At 40.2% G+C, this 25856-nt stretch overlaps 1 protein-coding gene across 2 annotated transcripts in view; it reads left to right on the top strand.

The window, feature by feature from the left end:
- The window catches only part of ARHGAP28 (Rho GTPase activating protein 28), a 98575-nt gene that overhangs the window by 64851 nt on the left and 7868 nt on the right, over positions 1–25856 (top strand). For both annotated transcript variants that reach the window (XM_050942146.1, XM_050942147.1), the window contains exons 3-12: positions 251–468; positions 6970–7057; positions 8502–8659; positions 12416–12581; positions 12695–12786; positions 14519–14596; positions 19640–19802; positions 21746–21828; positions 23464–23661; positions 25212–25355. In XM_050942146.1, the coding sequence (XP_050798103.1) occupies positions 251–468; positions 6970–7057; positions 8502–8659; positions 12416–12581; positions 12695–12786; positions 14519–14596; positions 19640–19802; positions 21746–21828; positions 23464–23661; positions 25212–25355 (1388 nt within the window). The remainder of the gene's footprint in view (positions 1–250; positions 469–6969; positions 7058–8501; positions 8660–12415; positions 12582–12694; positions 12787–14518; positions 14597–19639; positions 19803–21745; positions 21829–23463; positions 23662–25211; positions 25356–25856) is intronic.

Here is a 25856-nt window from a genome sequence, read left to right as displayed (position 1 = left end):
TGCTGTATTGATGCACCTCAGTGGGCTTGAATTACCACTCTTCTGCCGTTCTTCTTCTAAACATCTTCTGTGCAGAGACAGCCAAGCTGGGGATTGTTTTCAAGATTGACAAGTAAATTTTACTTACTTGTGTGGCCCAAGACAGATTGGAAACGGAGTCTTCCTGAGGTAAAGGCTGGCACACTAAACCAACTGTGCTACCTCTGACCCACCCCATACAAGGCATGTTAACACTCTCACTCCTTCACAGAGGGAGAACTTGAAGCTGAATGGCTGCAAGATGTGGGCCTATCTACGTTGATTTCGGGGGCTGAAGAAGAGGATGGGCAAGCCCTGCTGTCCACACTGACCCGCACACAAGCTGCTGCAGTACAAAGAAGGTACAACACCTACACTCAGACTATGAGGAAGAAGAACAAACACACTGTCAGGGATGTGCGAGACATCTTTGGAGTTAATGACTCTTCTGTAAGTGGCAAATGCTTGGTAATGGAGGGTTTTGCACTTAATTCTTATTTATATTGCTATAGCATCTAAATGCTTCAGCCAGGAATCTCACTGTGCTAGGCATTGTAGAAGTAGTAAATGATAGTTCTTGTCCCAAACAGCCAAGTCTGGACCTTTTTGATGTCATATAAGCAAATGTGCTACCTTTTAAAGGAAACAATAAAACCAGCTAAAATAGCTGGTGCAAAGTTTTGCAACTAACTTATAATGTAATGTTGTGTCCATCGTCAACCTTCATTCTGTAATCCACTATCAAGACTAACATTTACTCCCTCATTTTTTGAATATCAATGAGTTCCTTTTGGCAACTGTGCAAATTTTTGCTGGCTTCTGAGGACACATGCTATTTACTCAGCAATCTTAGCAGTGAAAACCTGTGTAATGAAGCAATAGGGGGCAAGTATGCATAAACAGTTAAACACCTGGAGGCATCTTTGCAATTGTTTCATTGGGAACTTTATTTCACTAATAAAGCAAATAAAAGTCCATTCATGATTCATTTATTCAGGAATGAACCTTTCTTCTGTAGGGTCTCATCCACTTGTCCCTGAGGACAGATATAGAATTACCATTGCTTATCTCCATGCATTGTATTTACATGGATTTAATTGATCGTATGCCCTAAGTCCACATACTAAAAACTCAAAAGCAGCATGCATGAATTAAAATGAGTAACTCCTGTTGTCCTTAATGCAGATCATAGCTGAACTGCCAAGCACTGTTTTAAACATGTATAGTGAAGCTTATATTGTTGAAAAGTAGTAAGAAACTGCCTTCTTCCATGGAATTGTTCAGTCCCTTCTCATTTGTTTATTTTTTCCAGAAGGTTCGCGCTACGCACTAATAACCTGCAAAAGTCCATTAAACAGACAAAGCACAGCTGCTTCCCGTTAAAATAGGAGTTCAAAAGTAAAACATCTGGAGGATTAGCTTAGTGGTCTCAATCTCCAGTTTAAAATAGCCTCCCTGGAACCACAAGTTCATATCCTAGCAAGATTGGCACAGCACCACATCCTCCAAGTACCATGGTTTCCTGTGAGTAGAGTCTCTTGGTTAAGACTCCAAAATCCCAGACTACTTTGCTCAGACATTAAAGATCTCATGACACTTTTTGCAAGATTAGGTGTTTTCCTTAGGTAAAATATCTATCACCTATCTTAAAGCTCTGGGTCTCTTTTTACCATGAGGTATTGGTATGTTAGTCACCCTATGAAACTTCTTAGATACAATAAGTATGGCAGAATGTGCAGTTCGTGCAGCAAAATGAAGTTTAATCACGCTAATAAAAAGCAGTCACCAGGGGAAAAAAGGGGACTAGTTCTTTTTGTTGCACAGAGTGTTGAATCTAATGATCTTTTGTTGATCTGCTGGTCTTTTTCTTGTTTCTCACTACTGGACTGGACGTCCCAGAGCTATGTTAAAGGCATGGTCCTCAAGTTTTCATTTTGCAATTACCTTTTTGAACACGGAGCCCATCTACTTGTTCTTCATTGTGAAACTCTAATATCAGATTTAAAAAGTAACTGTTATGACAGTCTTAGGATTTCTCATTCTTTCTTCCCATGCAATTGTTCAATTCAACCCGTATTGCTAAACACTTCCTGTAGTCGCAGCCATATTTCACACATTTATCTCAGTTACTTAAAGAGAATACAGGAGAGAGTTCTAAAGGGCAGCCAGGCAGCAAACACCCATTGAAAGTCAATGTGAGCTGGGTTCTCAACTGCTGTGTGACATTGAAAATCTCCCTCTGTGTGACTAGCTGCTATTGTATTTTGAAAGACTGTCTTATTTTATCACCTCTCCAGTGATTAGGAGAAATGTAGGGAATTAATGTTGGCAGTTTAGTGCACAATGACTGATGTACCTTGGCTTGGCCGAATCGCTGGTACCAGATAAATCATCTTTTCTTCAAGTGTTTGTGTACTAGTCTGAAATGCCATGCAGGACTTTTAATCACTTTTACCATGGAAAGAGTTAGTCTTTCCACATAATAGTTTGTGTAACCCTCTAAATTAAAAGAAGAGATGCAGTCTTCATCCAGCCCTCTAAGCAGGGCTGGTGCAAAGAAGTTTCGTGCCCTAGGTGAAACTTCCACCTTGCACCCCCCACCCAGGTAACCCCGCCCCCCCATGGCAGCTAACTCAGCCTCCCACCCGGGGAGCCCCCCCCAGCAACAACCCCCCCACCACAACAGGTAATCCCTCTCCTCCCCATCCCCCCACGGCAACTAACCCCACCCAGGGAGACTCTCCCCTATCCCCACAGCAGCTAACCCTGCCTGGGGAGACTCCCCGCACGGCGGCTAACCCTGCCTGGGGAGACTCCCCCCACGGAAGCTAACCCTGCCTGGGTTTTCCCCCATCCAGCTCACCTCGGCTCTGCCTCCTCCACTGAGCACGCTGGTGCCGTTCTAATTCTCCTCCCTGCCCAGGCTTGCGGCGCTGATTGGAGGAGACTTAGAGCTGGGCTGTGTGCTCAGTGGAGAAGGCAGAGTGGAGGTAAGCTGGAGTGGGTACCTGTTCCCCTGTCCGCCTGCCCCCCTCCCCCCGTTACTGCGGTCAGCCCTCCCTGCATGCCCCCCCCCAGCTCACCTCCACTCCACTTCCTCGCCTATGGGGACTTTTAGGCGCCTCCAATCACTAGGCGCCCTTGGTGGCCGCCTAGTTTGCCTAAATGGTTGCACCGGCCCTGCCTCTAGGCATCATAAACAGTACAGCTGCCCAGAGGAGAGAGATACGGGATGGATAACTATCTTCTACTCTTAGTGATGAGGAAAAGGGTGATTAAACCACAAAGTGAGATTTCTTTTTATGAGAGTGACTCACTTAGCTTTGCCCAGTGGCAAGTGGAGAAGAAGAATACAAATTGTTAGTGTTCGGGTTGCATAAATAGCTATAAAGAGCATTCTGCCTTTCTTTTTCTATTTTTGATTTACTTTGCTGTCAGGGAACAGGGACAACAGGCACCGGGGGAGGAAAGCATCCTAGGCAAATTGACAGGTTTAGTGAAGTCTTCCACACTGCATAGAGAAGGAAAAACCTGGGTTTCTAGACTCATTTGAAACCTATTGCCTCAGTTGCTTGCATAATGAATTGGAACTCTTAAACGTCAGGGTTATCTAACCAACAACAGGCATAAGGCCAGATTGTGAATGATCCCTGGGTCGGTGCACAAGGAGGGGAATATGGCACAAGGAGTCCTTGTACCCGGTCTTAGAGGCTAGCCATGGTTACAGATCCTTCACTCTGAGCACAGAACTACTCCCAAAAGAGCACAAACCACCCCAAAGTTAGTGGCAAGAAAGTATCACCCTGTTCTGCCTTGTTCACGGCCCTGTTCTGCCTCTGTTCCAGCCGGAAGAGCTAACCTGGCTTAGAAATGGGAAACATGCTACATCCTTCTAGGCCATCCAGGAACTCCCTGGTGCTTCAAGGAAGATAATGCTCCCTTGAAACAATCTTACACTCCCCTAGATGAGGCAACTCAGTCCTGTTTCAGAGGTGGGGCAATGGCACATCAGTCACTGTGACTGGATTTTCATGGGTGTTGAATGCTCACAGCTTCTATTAAGGTCTCTAGGAGCTGCAAGTGCTCAACAGATCTGAAAATCAGGCAGTTTGGTGCCTAGTGCAACCTATCAGTAAAGTCCAAAAGTGGGGAACAAGTTAAGCTCCAGACTAATGAAGGACCTGACCATGCACACTTCGATAAGTAAAACTCCTCTTGATTTTCAGAGGAGTGTTGCTCAGAGTAGTGCATGAAGGACCAGGATCTAATTAAAATAGTAAATAGCTAACTAAACTAGAGTCATTTGCATGAGAAGACATTTGCACTTACTATGCTTGAAAATATGAATCTCTCAAAAAGCAAAGGCAGCATGAACAGAACTTTAACATGAACATCTCTTTAGTGTTTATGTTTCTTGGCTGCAGTGCTGACATTGAAATTTTGCCTTTGTGATGCTCTGATGGTTTGTTTTTACATTTTGTGTATAGTGGAAAGCTTTTAAAGGAAATGAGCATTTCCATCTCCACCTTTTTCTTGCTAGTCAGATTTCCTCTTCCTGTGCACATAGTGCAAGTAAACACTGGAAGCATTTTTAGCATCAGTAATGACTTGATGAACAACTAAGTGTGGGCCTGAATCGGGATACCTGAACTGGACCAAATTCTGCCTTCATTGAAACCACATCCTAGTCAATGGCATTGCACACATGTAACGGGGGGCAGAATTTGGCTCACTAGGTTTAGCACATTTATTGGAAAATGAGCTTTCTAATCTTTTGTTTTTAAGGGACACTATCAATATACCATAATCATGTACTAACAAAAATGGAGGAGATTCTCTGTCCCAATCTTCTCCCTTTTTGTTACTCGGGTGCTATAACAAGCAGAAACCTCCTGTAAATCCCCTGTTGGGGATACCCCTATCATGAAAGTGTCCCTGGCTCACATAGAACCTTCGGAGTTGACTCTTACATGCCACTCCCTTTACTGGTGCAGAGGCAAGAGGTCGGAATGTGATGCCTTTTAATTATTCCCAACATTGTTTATAGGGGAATATACTCAACGGACTCATATTAGAGCATCTTGCAAGCTGCTCTAAACTACACTGGAGTTGAGGCAGAGAGTAATTGATCCATAGCTGGGTCCATAACAATCTCCCTTTCCTAAATCATATGCCCAGCAGAAACAGGATGCAACAGAGAGAGTGCCCTGTTAGTTTTCCCTGTGTTATTTATAATGCTTTATATTATCAAGGCTGGAAGGATTTTACAAATCTAATTCATGTTCACCATTTCTCTTATTTGCCTACTTTTTGCACTTCACACAGCTCAGGCAGCTTGTCATAAAACATTTCTTTTAATGCTGGGCTTTTAGAAATCATAAAATCATGCTACCATATTTCATTTCTTTTACACAACCCTTGCTTTTTAATGGATTATAGTTCAAAGGAAACCTTGTGACTCAAATCCTGTTTGCTATCAGGTTGGTAGCCTATTAAATGGACTCTCTCAGGAGATATTTTATTCATCTTACGTTTAACTTTTGTTATCCAAATAACTCAAAGGATAAGATTGGATAAAACAACTGCAACATTATTTCAGTGGTCAAATTGGAAGGTCTGCCGTCCTTTTAAATATCTGCCATTTTATATCAGTCTGAGTACTGCTCCCATGTGCATTAACTACAAACTGGGAAGACAGTGTTTTCTGCCTCTGGGGAAGGCATAACCTCATATTGCTAAATGGTTTATTCAGCTGTTTAAAGAGCAGCTTTGATGGGTTCAGCAGAGTTCTCATCAGCACCCCTCCACTGGAAAGACATGGCTGTGATGCTGAACCTCAAGGGACCGGGGAGCATGTAAAACAAGGGTATGCGAGAAATAACACAATTCTCTGGGATGCCAGCAGGATGTAGAGAACAGAACAGGTTTTAAAACAAAGATTTTAGTCAATGATTGATTTCACCAAGTAGCCTTCTAATTGTTTTTAATATTTCTACCCTTTCTTCATCCCTGAACATGTCTTCCTGGTCCAAATTCTCCTCAGAGAATCAGAGAATCGTAAAACTCAAAGGGACCTCGAGAGGTCATCTAGTCCAGTGCCCTGCACTCATGACAGGACTAAGTATTACCTCATGATCTATTCCAAAGCTGCTAATCACAAGGGCAAATTCAGCACACAAAAATGTGTCACACCAAGTGAAAGTTACCCTTTGACTTTAAGCCACTGTTTTTGTCTTTCTCTCCCCCCCGCCCCGCTCTCTCGCACACTCTCACACACACACAGCATTTTTACACAATGCAAAACAATTTTCTGGGCAAAACCAAACAAAACTAAGCAATAGGAAAGAGATTTTTTTTAAAAATGTTTGTCCCACTCTGATGAAGAACCTGTGTTATTCATGTAACCCCAGTTTCCACAGAGTGTTGCCTATGGGAGGAAAATGTTGAAGTGCGTTTCCAGCTGGTTTTGGCCATCCATTTATTTACTTGTTAAATTTCCAGTCCTGCAGAGTACTGAGCGCCTTCAATTCCTGCAGCCCTTCAGTGGGAGTTGAGGGTGTTCAGCACTTTGTAGGAGGTGCACAGCACCTTGCAGAATGTGAGCACGGTGATTAAAAGCAAGACAAATTACACATTGATACAAACCTTTAACTTGCTGCAGTTATCTGAAGCAATTTCATTAGTTAATTTCAGTCATTACGTGTGGGAGAACTCATTAACTGTGTAAAGCTGTGGCAATACTCACTGACCTCAACATGATCCACATCTGCAGCCTGAAGAAGATTACTTGCACAGGCTGGGTAATGAAAATCTCTCTCTGGCAAATCAGAATGGATTGTTTAAACTTAGTGACAAAAACAGGGATTGATACACTGTTGATTGAGTTGTAGAAGTGTCTGTCCACATGCCTTTAATTTCATTGCTGTCTGATCATTTTTCCTTGCCTATCAGCCCACGTTTGAGACAGTGCCAGGGTCACCAGTTCCTTCTAATGGTATCCAGCTTCCAGGGCAGAAGCCAGTTTGGAAATCAGTGAGTTGTGAGTATGCCAACCTGTAACCAATATTAATTTGATCATAGAAATGAGAGATAGAAAGTACCTTTTAGGATCATCTGGTTAATCCACTATTTTAGGTGCTGAGACACACTGCATGCTTTTCTTTAAGATTATTACTACACATTATTAATAAACATTTATATCATGGCAATGCTCAAAGTCCCCATTTTGAATTGGGGTCCTGTTGTGCTGGACTCTTTACAAACATAGAACAGGGCCTGTAGTCTCTAATCTATGGCCCTGTCTGCATTGCAATTCAAAATATGTAAGTATATTCCTGAGACTTACAGCCATAATAGTGTTTTCTAATGTGTTTCATAACATAGTTAGCTTTGTCTATCCTAGAATTTGAAAGAGCGATAGCACCTGTATGGGAAGAATGATGTTTGAACTTCCAGTACTGCCAACCCCAAGTGTTCAGAAATCATGAGTCAGGTCCCCAGTAACCATAAATTTGGCTTAAAAATCCTAAGATTTAAATAGTGATGATAATACATTTGGGGCTCACTTTAGTTATCTTATTTCTAAGCCTTTAGGGTGCACATGTGTCATGTTTCTAAGCTTCCTCTGCAATCTTGAGGGCTAAAAACTTACTTTTTATTTTAATGAAAGCTGAGATTCTTATCTAGTTGCACAAATCCAGGAGCTGGGACTTTAAGTATCAGGAGACTCATGATAAAATCATGAAAGTTGGCAACACTAGAACTCATTCAGGCTAATACACTGTGAAGTCTATGGAGACAGGGCATCTCTATAGTAGAAATTTCCCTCTTATGCCTGCTAATTCTAGTGGGCAACTAATTTATGGAACAGAGCAATAGATGATCTTGTCTTTTGGTTCCTGGATTCTATTAAAAATTCCACTAGGGTTGGCATGGCTTTGCAAACCAGATGGTAGCATGCTGAGCCCTGTCTGCACAGGTTGTGCCTGTACTATGTTTTTTGTGCACCAAGAGCAGCAATGATGGGAAATTGTAAGGAAAAAGAAGTGTAAACAACAGTGACCAGAGAAACAGTGTTAGCAGCACTTTTCTATCAATAATTTTAAAAAGGAAAAAAGATTGTTCACTGGCCAAATGCAGAAATAATTTCCCTAGTCAGGATAAACAAGATCATTATGCACAAAGGTGATGATGAGCACGATTCTTCTACTGACAAACGGAAAATTACCGCTTAATCACCTTCTGCACAAATATCAACAGCAAAGAATCTAAAATAAAAATAGGGCTTTGATTTCAGAAAGTATAAGGGCTTATTTCCTCCAGACAAAACAGGAACATGCATTATTGTTATGCTGAAATTCCTCTGTGAAGCTCTTCCCTTAACACTTTCACAAGCTCTTTGTTTGTTTTTACCATTTTTTTATGCCTCTGTACCAAACACAAACAAACCTTCAGTGTTCATATATAGTCTCCCTTGTTTCCAGCTAATAGCTGTCTAGACTGTGGACTAGATAAAGACAGCCCATCAGTAACAGAAGAGCTATCCTATGAGGTTTCTTTCTCAGAATCCATCACAGTGGTCCCAAAAAACAGAGAACGGCATAACAACCAGAGATTCAAAAAGGATGATTCTGCTTTGCCTGTAAGTTTAAATCCCTGATGTTGACTCAATAGTTCTTCTTTACCCCATTAATTTCCTGCTTCATTTCCCCCACCACAGTGAAGTCTCTTAAGATACGTTGGATTTCCTTCCATATATGTATTTTAATACTTTATATATTTGTAAAGGCTTCCTGCTGTGCTTGTCTGTTGCCCACCACACAGCATTCCCAATGAGGCACCAAAGCCAAAGCGTGTGCTTAGTCATGGACACATCTTCTACCCAACGCAATTTAGTGTACATACCCCAGTACTTGAAAATTGTATTGCATTGTGTCATCCACAAACTTTTCACATAAAAACAAAGATCACACACTGAGAGTGACAATCCATCTTTATTACTTGAACTACTCCCTTATTCACACCCATATTCTCTACCTTTCTTGACATGGGTTTTAAATTTGTGTGTCTGAGATCTGTTAGACTCAGACATGGGAGGAAAAGTGAACCTTGGTTCTGTTCACTAGTATCTCAGATTGTCTCAGATTAGTATTTGATGCAGGTACAGCATAGGAGATACCAGATCAGTAGCCAGGGACAGAAGATTATTGTCCAACCAGTTGTGCATAGTGTAGTCTATCAGTTGGATGGCAATTTATTGATTCCATCTGCCTCTAAGGGTGGACCATTAAAACAGGTCCATCATCTTGAGAGGAAATGTGTGCCCTGGCCCCGAAACTTGAGGATTTCATGATCAGTCTGTGATAAGGATGTAATCACAACCACCATCTCGCCATCCAATAAAAGCCTAAACACTGGCTCCAGACTTTAGCCAGATGTATGAGTCAAGGCATTAACTATGTGGGAGAGTCCCACAAACATCACATTGGTCATGAGATCCTAAATTGATCCAGAATAGTTGTCGTCTGCATGGATGCTGAATTCACCAAGAACAATCAGTTTGTGCGTGTCCAACACCACCAATGGAGAAGACCTCAAGAACCTCAAATGTCCATGTTGCAGTAGGGTGATAAGTATCAAGTAGATTGCACATGACACAGAGTACAGTCTGATTGCTCTGTGACGATAATAATTTGATCACCTTTTGGGAATCAGGCTGTCTCCCTAGTTATCATGGTCCTGGCATACTGAACTTTCTTCCTTGGTCCTGTTACTAGAAAACATCTAACCTTCCTCTAACCCTCACCATGACATTCCACCCTCAATTTTAGAGATGTTACCTATCCCTCACACCCTTCCAACCATAAGTATGAACCTCCTAACTGGCAAGGCACAGCAATCTGGGGCAAGTAGCATATAGAAGGAGGCCTTGTACTGATGGGTACGTAACTGAATAGTTTCAGAGAAGTTCACAGATGTGTTTCAAGTGGACAATTTTGCATGCAAAACTGTGGGTTTTGTGGATAGCATGTAGTGTCTGTGCACACACATACAAGCAGCTCTGGGAGAAATTTTGCCTCCTTAAATACAATCTCTTCCAGTGCTCCCCCAGGGATGATACACCTTCACACTACCTATACACAGGACTACATTCAAACTGCACAATCTAGCCCACTAGGAACATGATAAATGGAATGTAATCCTAGATGTTGGAGAAGTAAAAACCTATTAGCACATTGAGTCCTTCCAAATACAGACATAGTCCCCCACACAGAAGATGTGTCAGAAAGTAAACTGATGCAACATAGGATCTGGAGCCAAATGCCAGGAATCTAATTTCTAAAAACCACAGAGATTAAGTAAATTCAAAGTTTATCACAGTGTATTGTGCCAACTCTAACTCTGTGGTTTTCTGTGCTCTATGTCATAGATTCCCAGTGCTGTTCTTACAAAGAGAGACAGCCCCAAACCTCATGTTAAGACTACATCATATCAGAACACCTCTAGGAGACAACAACCCACCATGGAAAATCACTGTAGTAATTTTTTAAAAATACTTAGTCCTTTCTTTGGCAAATGGCAACTGCAAAAAGGCCTTCTCATTCCCTATTCCTCCCTTATGTCCCTTTATATATATATAAGTAGATATATATATTTAAATTATTGCCGGTATATATACATATACACACCGGTAATAATTTTTTCACATTTTCTGAGTGATTTAATATGCTCTGTTTGAGGTTTTTTTCACCTGATGAAACACTGCAGATAATGAGATTGCCTTTTGTTTCACACTTTAGGTACATCAGCAGTTTTTCTTTGCTTCAGTGGTTTATCATTGCAAAGACTCTTATATAGTCTATGAATGAAATAATAGAACTTTTAGATTTTTGGGGTCATTTTCTATACTTCCCAATATTCCCTGTTTGGCCAGAAGATGGTGGTATCTTGCAGTGCTTCCTATTTCCTCCTGTTTAGGATCATCTCCTGCTTTAAAGAATACTGGGAATGGAGTGCTGGAGATCCTGGCCTCTGGAACTCACTTCCTCTGTGGTCAGTCAGAGCTTTGTCCTCTGTTGCTTTTAGAGCACAATGCAAGATGTATCATTTTTGTTTGCTTTTTCCTTGACTATTGTTTCTCTGTTTATGAGATATGAGTTAAAATCAGGGCTTTGAACCTGAATGAATTTTAATTAAAAGGGAGGGATGGATTCATATCATCTAGAAGGTTTTAGTTCCAAGTTGGATCCCCAAAAATAGAGATGACTTGTTGCACTATTTATTTAGTAAATGCTTGTGATTGGTTTGAATTACATAATGATGCCAAGGTTCCACAGAGCTTTGCATAGCACAAGATTTTATACTGATGATGATGATAATGACATCAAAACATATGAAAAGAGCGTCTTTTCACTTTTTTTTTTACAGTTTTACAGCAGGAAACACCGCATATCCTGATGCAGCAATATTCCTATTTTCATGTCCCAGAAGTTGCAAGTAGCATTCAATTCATGTAAATGATCCATGGATTCTACTTTCATAAGCGTTCCTTGGCCTTTTAACGTTTGTGTTTCATATTACTCACCCTATAATAAATCTAAGTTGGTGCCTATGTAACACCAGCAGACCCCAGTCATCGTTGGCCAGGATCAAACTTGGGACCTCTGGAGCTTAATGCATTAACCACTTCTGTATGAGCTAAAAGACGTCTCTTTTAGCCGAAGCTGTAACAATCTTATCACGCTCTAGCTGGCCTAGGTGCCACTAGAGGGCGCTAGAGTGCCATAACAAGCAGGCGTGAGTTACATCTAGATGCTATTAGGATTTAAGTGTTCTGTCTTCTGAGTAATGAGCTCAGATCATTAGACCATGCTTCCTTCAAAGTGCAAATAACATATAGAACTACATCCTCCATCACTGCTATGTGGCCATTTCTGTGATGAAATGTGGCTGCTGTTTAATAGCATCAAACAATATTATGGAAGAATTTAAGGGGTGAGATGTGGATTATTAAATCCTGTTGGAACTAGAGAGGAAAGTTTAGTTAGAATGTCATGTAGCTAATTTTTGAAAATTGGAATATGTCCAGAACACCAGGGTTAACATCCATGCTTTTTGTGAAAATTGCCAAGAGATCTATAATTGAGCACAAGGGATCAGGTGCTCAGTTGCACATTTCAAATTGAAGTAGTCATCAGCACAGCGGCCAGACAACATGCAGGACCATAGGTTCAGCTCTGAGTTAGCCTGCCCATGAAAGCACCACCACATGACTTCTTGTAGCACCAAGGCACATCTTTTATTTAAAAAAAAACAACCCTTCACAAAGAGTAATTTTAAAAACTAAACATTTCTCAAGCATGTAAAATAAAACCCTATTTACATATACTTCTTGTAGAAATTTATTGTTCGAAAAAGCCAATTTGGCCTGACAGAGGTTGGAGACCTATCTCTTGAAGACATGAAGAAAATTCGCAATCTCTCTCTGATTGAATTAACAGCCTTCTATGATGCTTTGGGAATAGAACTAAAGAGAAACCGAACAGAAAGAATCAAAGGACGAGGTAAACATACAGTGGTAGCTCACTGACAGGTGTCTTGTGATTTGTAGTGCTTAGTAAGAAGATGCTTATTAGACTTCACTTTATCTCTTTCTTTTTACATCTTTTTCTAAAAGAAAATGGCCTTTTTGGAGTCCCTCTCGCAATATTGTTGGAAAACGATCAAAAGAAGGTTCCCGGAATAAAAGTTCCTCTCATCTTTCAAAAAGTGAGTAGAACAAAATCTTGTGTGGCTTGAATTTTCCTCATTAGCATTGACACTCAGAGCAGACATCAGATAAAAGAAGACAGACTTTAATGGCTTCAAGGTGTTTGCAATTTACTTCTGTACATATGCTGTGATATAAATATCTCATGATAGATCAAAAACACTGTTCTTGAATATCATGTGCATGCTGGGAGTTTTTTCCAATTTGGGGAGTATATTTATAAAATATTGCACAGGAAATGTACAGAACCAGCTGGATAGGATTCTGCTCCCCTTTTCATTTGACATGTAGATCAATGAAATGTTTTTGAAGGGGGAGCATTTATAATTTCACATTATTTCAAATTGCAGACCTGTTGACTTAGAGATGATCAGAAGTGAGCTGGTGTGATCTGAATGAGGTGCACAGAGCCAAGAAGATGGTCATTTAACTGAATTAGTGTGAAGCTACAGTGACATCCAGTGTATGGCTCAGTTAGACACACACCTGCATGTACACACGCATACACACACAGACTTATATGGACATCCAGTTTCAAGATTAAAGTCACATTTAATTGTAAATACCTCCTGAAAGAAAACAAAGAGCTAGATAGAGGTAATTTGGCACATTTGTTATTTATCTCTGCATGGCCAGCAATCAACTTCACTTCATTCCATTATAATTTCACTTTGGGAAGTTATAGAGCTATCCAAATTATTGATTTTTTTTGTTACATTGGCTGACCAAAAAATAATAATAATAATTTGGGGCCAAATGAAACAGTTCATTTGATCCTAAACAAAATGGTTCATTTAAGTTCTGAGGACTTTTATCTTTATTCAAAAATAAAACTGAAGTAAAATTCAAAACAAAAAGTCATTTTGAATCAAAAAATCAAAATATTTCATTTTGAATATGACAAAATGTTTTTTTCCAGATATTCTTAACCAAAACAATTTGGCAAATCTGACATAAATTCATGACATGTTTTCATCAACCCAAAGCTGTATTTTTGGTGAAAAAAGTTTCATTTGAAACATTTTCCCCAGCTGTAGAGCTGATAACTTGTTAGAGAAAGAGTGTTAGGGATAGAGCTGGATGAGGGCAGTTAATAATGAAAATCCAGAGCCATATGAATAAATGCAACAAAATTAGTTTTTTCCCACTTTTGCATTTTGTCAAAACAAAAATGCTCTGCACTTAATTTTTGTAAAGAAGAAATGCTGAGACCAGAAAGGTCTATTCACATTGGATATGAATATCCCAGAAAGAATTTTCCTAAGATTATTTTTTGTCTAAGTTCTCAGTTCTGCCTACGCATTTATTAATAGGCTTTTCTATGGTGCTCATCACCATAATAGTTGAGCATCTCACAAACATGAGGGAATGTATCCACATAGCTTCATTGTGTCGTAGGGAAATCAGTGTGACTTCTTGCTAAGAAAGATCCTGTGCAATGTAAGGATGTCCCCATTATTATTATTATTACTTATTTATTATTAGACCTACAGTAGTGCGAAGAGTCCCAAGATAGGGAGCTCCTGTTATGCTAGAAGTTGTACAAACACATAGGAAAACATGGTTTCTTCTCTGAAAATTCACAGTTTTAGGAATATGGAGCAAGTTCTGATTGATTTGTCAATGTGGGTATTTATTATTCTTGATGATAAACTACATCAAATGTTTTTTCAGGAAGGCAGGTTGCTAAAAGGTAAATAGTATTTTTGAAATGCTGCTGTTGCATTTTAGCTGTTGCTCAAGCTTGAGGAAACGGGTTTAGAAACGGAAGGAATTCTTCGAGTTCCTGGATCTGCCTCAAGAGTTAAGGTACCTGTGTTTTCTCATTTACCTTCTTGTAACCAATAGAATCTATACAAAGTGGCAAAGTTTGTATAGAGAGATTTTCAGTCCCATCATTACCAGCAAAAATAGTGGCTTGGCATTTGCTTCCTGAAACTGAGGACCATAACTTGGCATGGGCTGATGTTTTACTTAGAGGACACATGGAGTCAAAGTGCAGCTCTCCTCCACTAAACCTGTGAGGGAGGCCCCTCAGATTAGAACTTATCTGACCTCCTTGTCACTCAGAACTACTGTGATCTCACTTTTATTTTAACTTATTTCAGAAATACTGAGTCACTAGATTGAGGTTATCAAGGAATTTAAGCTAAAGATCTGATGCCAAATAATTTTAGGCTTCTTGTAATGTTATGACTCATTTGTCCTTTGATTGGAGTTTTGGGGTCCCAAATTTGGAACTGTGTGAAGTATGTCCTAGAATATCAGGGTTGGAAGGGACCTGAAGAGGTCATCTAGTCCAACCCCCCTGCTCAAAGCAGGACCAATCCCCAGACAGATTTTTGGTCCAGATCCCTGAATGGCCCCCTCAGGGATTGAATTCACAAATGCTAGGTTTAGCAGGCCAATGCTCAAACCTTTGAGCTATCCCTCCCCTACTGCTCAGTTTGATGAAATTAAGTACTCCATTTTCATAGCACATATGAGTAGGCTTGGGCCCACTGGCCTGCACTTGTGACAGTCAATGGCTTTACACTTTCCCCCCTAATATGTACCATATTATTAGAAAGTAGACTATAATAATATATGCCTTCCTGTAATGCTTAATGTAAATTAATACATCCGCCTTATGGTATGAAAAGTGAGGTTTTGTGTGAGTGTTGGCGGGTGAAGTCATGATATGTGGAGTGTCTGCTCATCTGAAACACGAGGCCATTATTAAAGAAAGTAGCAACAAACTAAAGAGACAAACAGCCTTCCACACAGTTGAAGTTCTAGCTTTGTCTTCCTTGTTTACTGTCACCGTGAGTTTAAATCAGGATAAGTCCAATTAACTCAAATCTAGGTGTGTTAGAGGGAATTGGGGGCAGGGATATTCACAGAGAAACTTTAGGAATAGCCAAGGTGGGAAACAGATGTTATTCTTACTGAGTTCCTATCAAAACCAGTCTTACTTGTTTACCAGAGGCCCTGTCTGCCTTGAACTCTATACAGTACACAAAGACATCTTTCTAGTGACTGAATAATATACTGCAAGTAACATATTGTTACAGGAGAGATGCACAGTTGCATTCATGCAGTAAATAAGCACCTCAACTTTCACAATAAGCCAAAAATCAAGTTAATTCCATTTCAAAACACAGCCAAAACAAGCCAGTCCCTAAGAGCCCCAACACTCCAGCCCACTGTACACCCCAAACTCTCTCCTCCCTGCCCCTGCTTCCTGGGAGCCGATCAAAAAAAGGAAGCAACAAACTACAACAAGCCAAACAAGCTACAAGCGAAAAACTAGCCAACAAGCAACTCACAAGCCAGTTAAGCCAAAAACAAGCCCAATTTCTGCATTTTTTTCACAGGTTTGGCATGTCTGGTGAGATGACTACAAAACGATGCTCAGTAGCTCTGGCACTCAGAACATTAAATGAGAGAACAGGTCTATATCATAAAAAAAATACTCTAGTAGTTGGTTCTCATTCATTTACAATCATTCCCTTTTGCCTGGCATTAATAACTAAATATCTTTATATATTTTTCTTTGGTTTATACATTTTTAAATGATTCCTGCTCCCCTGGCTATCATTGAATATTCCACCAGCAAGAAAAATAACCTTCCTACAGACAGTCAGTTAGGCTTCCCAGTACTGTGACATCTGCACAGCATAAAACAAGAGTGCTTCAGAATCTTGGAGAATCCTGTATGTTGATTAGCTGGTTGGGTCATGTGATTAGTAATAGCTAATAAAATATGTGACAAGAGGAGGCTTTTCACGAGAGATCTGTATAATAATTATATGCTTCTATGACACTTCCACACTGAACAGTTCATCAAATTTTAAAAAGCAAGTGAGGAGTTTGCAGAAGATAAGATGTTTGTTGGAGCTATGTGGATGAGGGATGAGCCTTTCATTAGTGTAGAGGGAATAAGATGGGGCCTCACATTATTTACTTTGGATAGGGCCCTGCAAATTCGTGTCTGAAGATAACTAATGCCATAGTAGGGTTTGGTCCTGCAAGGTACTGAGCACTTTATAGTGCTGAGCATCTCAACTCCTCCTGACTTCATTAGGTGTTCAGTGCATGCAGCACCTTCCAGGATTGAGCCCCAGGGCCGCCCAGAGGATTCAGGGGGCCTGGGGTCTTTGGCAGCAGGTCCTGGGGCGGAAGGACCCCCACCGTGGGTCTTTGGGGCACTTCGGCAGCGGGTCCCGGAGCGGAAGGACCCGCCGCTGCCAAATTGCCACGGAAGATGCTCTGGGGGCCCGGGCTCCGTGAGAGTTTTCCAGGGCCCCCGGAGCAAGTGAAGGACCCCGCTCCAGGGACCCTGAAAAACTCTTGTGGGGCCTGGGGCAAATTTGCCCACTAGCCCCACCCTTTGGGCGGCCCTGTTGAGCCCCTAGCCTGAACAGAGACTCTGCAGCTTCCTGATTTCAATTTCCGTCACTATACATATTTTTTTATTCTTTCACTTTTTCTGTACATAAACCCCATAAAGAAAGTTTGCATTATGTGACAGGGCTGCTTTGTATCTTTTGTTAATTAGCTTTTGCAGTCTGTGCACCTACTACACTGTGTCTTGTTCTGCTAGTCTGACCTGTACCCAGAGAAGCACTTTGTGCTATGTGTCTGACTTTCCTATACCAGTTGGTAAGTTGAACATCCACGCGAATAATGTTATGTGTTTTATTTGAGTTTTTATTCATTTAAGTGTGTCAGACAAGTCAACCTGTAAGGGACAGAGGGAAAGCTTTTCCTAAGCAGTTCCAGATTTCGTCCTTCAAAGCCATCGTATATTATTATGACATGAAGATTTGAGGGCATTCCAACTCAACATTAGTTCTTGTTTTAAAAAATGAAAGGCATATGGATGTGCTTAAAAGTAACTTTTTTAAATAACAAAAAATAAAAGAAATAAATACAAGTTTTCCTCTGCCTCTGGTATGTACTCAACCAAGATGTATGTTAAGCTACTCTCTTGTAAGCTCAGAAGCAAAATGAAAAAACAAACAAAGACTGTTACAAGAATATATTTCTAAAAACTAATTACACACAAATGAAGTATATGTAGAAAGTCGGTCTCTCCTCTCCGTTCTCTCTGTTTCTGGGACTTTCCTTCCATTCTTAAAATACTAAGCAGCAAAAACTTGAAAGGTCTTTCTCTTCCCTTGTGGTTAGAATGAAGTAATGGGCCTGGCTCTAAACTTCTCAGTCAGGGTATTTAATCCTGATGTTTGAATGGATTAGGTGCAACAGAGGATGTAAAGGAGGTTGAGGTAGCAGAGAATGCAGCAAAAACTGTGTGCTAGTAAGAATGGTATTGTAACACTAGACACCAAATCCTGAATGACTTTATATTTCCTTTAGTGCCAACAGTTTCACTTCATTATATGTAACAATATTTGATATGTAATTTCCTTCCATTGATGTGAGGCATGTTAAGCACACTATTTTTAACAACTCTTCTTTCTGAATATTTTCTTGCCTATTGCTAATGCAGATTTGATGAAAACATGATTAAAAACCAGCACATGAAATATAGAGCCAAATCCTGCTCAAATAAACAGTCCCATTAAAATCAACTACTCTCTTTGTGTCTGTAAGGCAAAAGCATCTAGGAGTGATTAGAAAAGCTACTTAATTTTAAATGTGATGATTATGAATGAGAAGACAAACAGTGAAACTCTTACAGCTAAATAAGGCCATTTTCAAGAGATAAAGGTACAAACCAGACTGCCATTTGTAAGGCCTTCTTTGGAATATCATTTTAAGAAGCTTTCCTTTCTAGCTTTCAAGTAGAGCAACAATCTGTTTAAATGAAAATTAAATTAGTGTCTCTTGTGTAGGCTAGTACTGGCCCTCATATAACACACAGGCTTTTTTTCTTAATTTATATTGGCAATTTTTGTCCTCTTAAGAGGCGGCAATTTAGCAGTTCTTTGTGTTGCTGTCTTCAGCACCGTCAGACAGTGAAATGTTCCTCTTCGCTTAGAACTTTTTCATATTCAGGCTATCAATGGAGAATATTAATGTAAGGTGTTAATGTCCCAATCCCTGTATCTTATTAACACATCAGATGGGTTTTTTTTGTTTTTTTGTGGGGACTTTCCAAACTGTAATGCAGAGTTTGGGCCAAATTCTGTTCTTACTTGATACCCTGCTGAGTCTCTTTATGTTCACCATTCACACACACACGGGATTTTTAACTACTTACACTTCAAAGTTGATTGGACCCTAGTTCTGGAGCACAGATGCCAGAAAACAATTGGTTTAAGTGGGAAGCCAAGATAATGCAATAACTATTTTACCTGCCTGCAGGTTTTGGCCAGAGTTGTGCCAAAGTACTGAATTGGTACCGTGTAGGTCCTTAAAATTGATCAACCAAGTTGGCACTTATCTAAATAATAAGACTAGAGAAGAAAAGCAAGGATTTCTGTCTGCCAAAAAGCAGCCTATTTGTGACCACACATGAGAGAGCCAATAAGAGCTACCTGAAGAAGAGCTCTGATCAGCTCAAAAGTTTGTCTCCCTCACCAACAGAAGTTGGTCCAATAAAAGATATTACCTCACCCACCTGGTCTCTCTAATGGGAACTACTGGCATATGCAAAACACATGCGGATTAAATGACTTTGAGGAGGAATATCCTAGTCTCTTGTGTGTAGGGGTTAAAAAAACCTCTTAAGTGTGTTTTAAATAAAGAAGACAAACAATGGTGTAGAAGGGTTTGTTCAAATAACTGTTCCATTTCAAATTGTATACTTCACAAAGCTTTCTTTGTTGTTCCTGGCATTTGTGAGATGAAATAAAGCTCACCAATCAGAAGTTGTAATTAAAATCACTTTCTTTTGTCTTGCAGAATCTCCGTCAAGAAATTGAAATAAAATTTAATGAAGACACATTTGACTGGGACCAAGTACGAAACAATGATGCAGCAGGACTGTTGAAGATGTTTATAAGAGAACTCCCAAGTCCCCTTTTCACTGTAGAATATCTGCCTGCCTTCATCACACTAGTGGAAAGTAAGTAGAAAGAAATTAGTATAAATGGATACATATGAAAAATACAAAAGAACTAAAGAAGAGAAAAGAAATTGCCAGCATGTCATAACCATTTTGATTTCCTGTAAGCTTTCTTTTCTAATGGTACTTGGCATATTTGACTAAACATATTCTAGTTAAATAGCTATTTAAAGCAGAATGTTGTAAACATTGCAAGCACATAGTGGTTGAAAACTGGCTTTTGTACATAGATTTTACCATATTTGATTCACATGAACTATACGTTTAATAAATAAAAATTCTCTCCAGTGTAAAATCTAATCACCACACTATAGTTAGTATTTTATTAGATTTTGTTTTCTTTCATGAAAGATTATTTTTATCAGGATCTTTGCATAAGAAATGTGTTTGCTTGTGGAAGGCTGCAGGTAGCTAAGTTTTGGGTCTTAATTTTTCTGTGCTTTCTAATTCTGAGCCACTTTTTCTATTTTCAGTCGTAAGGATGCAGTAGTGCAGATTTTACTTAGTCAATTCCTATCGACTTCAGTAGGAGACTTGTTTGAGTTAGGGCTGAGTGAGAAGAATAGAATGGTGCCTTTATTGGGTAATAGACCCTATGTTCTCATAAAGTCAGATTGTGACCAAGCAGTCTGTGTATGTTCAAAGAAGGAGGGAAAGTCTAGCAGTTTAATCCATCTTGCAAACTGCACACAGGCTGGTCATGAGGCTCACCTGAGTCCATGGAGCTAGGACCTCATGGGGGAAGAGTATGAAGGAGTTGAAATTGACTAGAGGTGACTGCACTTTTCACCCCATAAGTACTATAGCAGCAACAATATTTCCTCTTCCTCCCCCTACATACCCATCCACTCTTCATGTTAGGGAGCATCAGGAGTCAATTTGCTTCCAGGAGTCACATACTGCCCCACAGAATAGGCTAGTGCCTTTAAGGCACGATGGACCTTAGAAATCTACACTCTGTGATACGTTTTTATAGAGAGCCAGATTTAGGACTAGGCACAAGAGTGAAATTAAAATAAAAGAAGGATAAAAAAATCAATCCACAATCTAACGACAGCTGGGTTCAGTAAATCACTTAACAAAGTTAGTCTGAAACTATCCTGAAAATAAATTATGCCACATCATCTTGAAACTGAGAAATACTATATTATAGAAGTGCGATCTGATACACAAGGCAATCCCACAGTGACATTAAAGAGGAATTGGCCAGTAACCAGCACTGAAGGATTTAAGCCTGATGTGACCCAGAGAACAGGTTATTCAGGGAATGTCTCCCCAAAGAGGAGAGATTTTTTCTAAAGATCCCTACACCCTGTAAAACCAAAATTGGAGATAAAAACAAAGTTCTGTGCATTAGTATCATTACATTTCTTTCTTCCTATTTGCCCAGATTAGTCCACTATAATTACAGGTCCACGACATGTAAGGAAGAAAATACTCATTAAACTTAGGACATTTCTGGTGAAAGGCCAACTTTTAATTTAGAAGAAGAAACGAATGCCATGTATCAGAGCAGCATCTGGGATTCTCAGCACTTACTGCAGCAAGGAACCTTGCCATCTACAAAAGAAGTCTCTGCATCATTTCTCAGTATAACCTTTCCCCTTAAATGTAATCCTATAGTTTGTCTTTATAGCCCTGTAGTAGTTGAAGATGAAAGCAGAGATAAAGTTCCAGATGCACAGCTACAGGATAACTCAAGAGGGTGGGTGAAAAAGTGACCTTACTACCTTCCTGATCCTGTGGTAACTATATGCCATTCATTCCCAAGCAGCATTTCCCTGAATCAACAGAAAGGTGTGGGGGGTTGATAGAGGAGCTCTATGCCCTGTTTATACTGTTGGTGTAGTTGCAAAGTAGCCTTGCTATGCATTTCAGAGTGTTTTCGAGCACAAATCTAATGTTAATTCTGATTTTTAAAATATTAATTATTATATTCTTAGAAGTCTCCAAGGTCAAGTTACAGTTACAAGCTTTGCATCTGTTGATCATGTTGTTACCTGATGCCAACAGGGATACAGCCAAGGTAGGTGTTTTGTTTCATGATTCCTGCATCTGTATTCTTTGACTTTTAAATGAGAGTCAGGTTTGGTTTGTAACAGCAACAGTAACAGTGACACCCCCCGCCCCGCAAAAATATTCATGTTGGTTCGTTATCATCACTCTGAAAAGTTCTCCAGTTCTCTGCAGAACAGCTAATGGAATGGGATATTTATTAGGAATCATATTGGTTATGGATGTAGCCCCTCGCTTAACAGTGAAGGATTCACAAACATATTTTTTTAAATGTATTAATTATTGGCAGGTATTTGCCAGAGAGTTCGGATCAATAACATTCAAACTATGGGCTTTTGCAGTGTTCTCTTTGACAGTTCACTAATTATATATGTTATGTATCCATTTATTTCCAGTTTTATTTCATGTTGACATCTTTGTGCACATTTCAGTATGTGGATTTCTTTTATGATAGTTTATAATCATGTGTTTCTAATACTACATATTAGTAGGGCTCCATGGCCAGCTGAGTAGGGCTCCATTCTTGGAACTGTCCTTGTCCTACTGGGTGATCTCAGACAAGACATTTCATCTCCCCGTCCCTCTGTTTCTTTGTCAGCAAAATGGGGATCATGATACTGACCTTCTTTGCAAAGCACTTTAATATCTACTGATATAAGGAATAAGTAGTATTATTTGGCCAAAATCCATATCTATGAGCAGGGCAGTCTAAGGGTCAATATGCTAATAATTACCGATGATAAGTTATTAAATGAAATAGAATTAGAAATATTAAAGGTAAAAAAATGAATGTTCCTGTCCTTACCCACCTGTAACAAAGCATTGTTTTAATTTACAAATGTCTTCAACACAATTTCTGTGGGGTCATTTCTTAGTTTCTAAAAATGTGTTTATCATACACAGGCAGTGGTTTAAATAACGTTCTAAAATAACAAACTGGCAGAATGAATCCCCCAAAGAACTCCCCAATAACAACAACAAAACCTCAGCCTACTCACGTGCACTCATTCAAGTGAAAGCCTGAAAAAACTGATGATTCTTGCACTGCGCCCAAAAGGGCAACAAACTGCCCTTCATACTGGCACTGACACGCAGCAGTGATTTCTAGAGTTGAAGCCTACTGCTGAGAACTCTTTACTTCTACCATCCCAGCAAGTAGGGTTGGTCCTTAAGGAGAGAGATGGTCATTAAGGTAATCAAGACTCAAACAATGTAGGACATATAGATCAATATCAACATCTTGAATTGTATGTGGAGATCAGATAGTAGATAGCAGAGCAGAGATGTAATATGATCTCTCCAGGAAGCACTGCTAAGTAAGGGCCTAATCCACAGCCCATTGAAGTCCATAGAAAGCCTCCAAGTGACTTTAATGAGACTTTAATGACTTTGGATGAGATCTATTCATGATATATACTTGATGTAGGAGATATTGCTGAGTGGTCTTCAGGGACTGACCCAGGTAGAGCACAGTGTAGTAGTCCAATCTGGAGGACACAAAGGCATAGATAGCTTTCCTAAGTACCACATCCAAGGGGAGAGATTGCAGCTTTCTAGCCATGTGCACTGTGGATTTGAAAATGTTGTATTCATGTTGTATTTCATGATGCGTTGTACTGAGTGTGAGTTGCGCTGCTTTTCCCAGGCCTTTCTGCAGTTCCTGAAGAAGATAGTTGCTAATGAAGGGAAAAACAAAATGAACTTATGGAATGTTTCCATGATTGTTGCACCAAACGTCTTCATCTACAAAGGCAAACATGCAAACCAAGAAGAGATGCAAGCAGCAGCCACTACAGCACACATAGTGAGACTTTTAATTAAGTACCAGGACATCCTGTGGACAGTGAGTAATGCTGACTACAGTATATGTGCTTTAGTTCCCATATTTGTTTTTCTAGGTTTCAGAGCTGAATACAGCAGCCACACAGAGACAAGGAAACATGCAGCAATTTCTGCCTGGAACACACAACTGACAATGGTGAAATTAATCTCTGTACAATGCTTTGGTCCATTAGCCTTGTCTTCGCCTGCTATGCAAGCTCAAACTTTGCCCAAAGGGAGAGCATTCATATACTGTGTGATTAGATTAATGTAAGCACCAGCTAGCTTCAAGTCAGTCCAAAATTCTGTTTGTAAGCCATTTTCAGAAGTGGTTGTTTCATGTCTTCAAACTTGGTAGTTCTTTTACTTACATCCATACACCTGCAGTGTGACATTGTGCTTTTACTTCTGCATAGCACGTGTGAGACTCTTCACTTTTATTATCAGAGGGGTAGCCGTGTTAGTCTGGATCTGTAAAAGCAACAGAGTCCTGTGGCACCTTATAGTCTAACAGACGTATTGGAGCATGAGCTTTCGTGGGTGAATACCCACTTCGTCGGATGCAACAGAAAAGAGCAAACTAACAAATCACTCCCCTCTGGCATTGGATTAGGCAAGTGGCACGCTCTCACTTTTGTCCTTCTGTTAAAGTGTTTATTTTCTACCTCATCTTCCACCCACCCCTTCCCCATCTGACTATTACATCCTGTCTGGCAGAGACTGAGAATTCTCTGGGGCAGGGATTGTCTTTGCTCTTGTGCATCCGATGAAGTGGGTATTCACCCACGAAAGCTCATGCTCCAATATGCCTGTTAATCTATAAGGTGCCACAGGACTCTTTGCTGCTTTCACTTTTATTGTATTACTTAAGGGAGGAAGTGAAAATAGAGGTCAGCTTTATTCATTGGCTTGTCATTCTTTTATTAATCTTTGGTAGGACTGGATGGAGTTGTTCATTTCAAGACTACTCACTCAAATCCAGTCCATGTCAATATTGATCAGAAGTCACAACCCTTAGCCCCTAGCCCTGAGCTTTTGGTGGCCTATGTGAATGTGCTGGCGGTCTCACTTCCTTTTCTAGGAGACAAAGGATGGCCCAGTAGTTAAGGCACTAGTGTTGGACCCAGGAAGTCCCTGCTGTGCCATAGCCTGCTTGTCTGACCTTGGGAAAACATTTAGTCCATGTGTGTCTCAGTTCCCCATTTGTAAAACAAGGATAATAGTACTTCTGCTCCTCACAGGATGTTGTGAGGATGGCATTACGGATTTCAGGTGCTCAGGAACTATGGTAATGGAGGACATGCAAGTCCCACAGATAGATCTAAAAGATACTATTACAATTGGCATTGGTAAGCATCCTTATTGTCAGCTTCAGCAGAGAGGTCATAGATTGAATGGGCATGGAAAATGAACTATCATTTCATCCCTAATGGTGGCTGTGTGATATTGGGGAAATTTGCCCATGCTGTACTTCTGGGAATAAACAGGACTAATTTTTCTTTTTTTTTGGTGCGGGGAAGGCTTTTTTCCTCATCCTTTTGCATACACTCAGCCTTGGCTTCCTCTCTCTAGGTCCCGTCCTTCCTGATTTCTCAAGTGCGAAAGATGAATGAGGCTACAATAAACAACACCAAGAGACAGATGATGTTTGACAAGGGTGTGAGAAGATTGCTGAGGAGAAAGACCATGGAACGAGAGAGACCTGAAAGATCAGAGGTGCATTAAGACATAACATATTTTTAAATGACATCTTTGAGTTCTATCATGTCTACTAGTCTTTTCAATCCCCCTGGTGCTTTCTCCCGTGCATGAGAAACATCTCCTGTCAAATTTCATAAAGCTGCTACCTCATTCAATTTAAATCCTTCCTTAAAATCTACCTCTGTTGTGAAACTAACAAATCACTCCCCTCTGGCATTGGATTAGGCAAGTGGCACGCTCTCACTTTTGTCCTTCTATTAAACTGTTTATTTTCTACCCTCATCTTCCACCCACCCCTTCCCCATCTGACTATTACATCCTGTCTGGCAGAGACTGAGAGTTCTCTGGGGCAGGGACTGTCTTTGCTCTGTTCTGTACAGTGCCTAGTACAACAGGACACTTACTGTGGGGTTTCCAGGCCCTACTATAATACAGATAAATAATAACAATAATAAGGTGTTCCTGGGGGGTTTGTGAGGCAAATAAGTTTTACCAGCGAGGAGCAATGTGAGTTAA

Source organism: Gopherus flavomarginatus, chromosome 2, assembly GCF_025201925.1.
Source record: "Gopherus flavomarginatus isolate rGopFla2 chromosome 2, rGopFla2.mat.asm, whole genome shotgun sequence".
NCBI lineage: Eukaryota > Metazoa > Chordata > Testudines > Testudinidae > Gopherus > Gopherus flavomarginatus.
The sequence above is the reverse complement of the archived record's forward strand: the minus strand, read 5'-3'. Positions and strand labels throughout refer to the sequence as shown.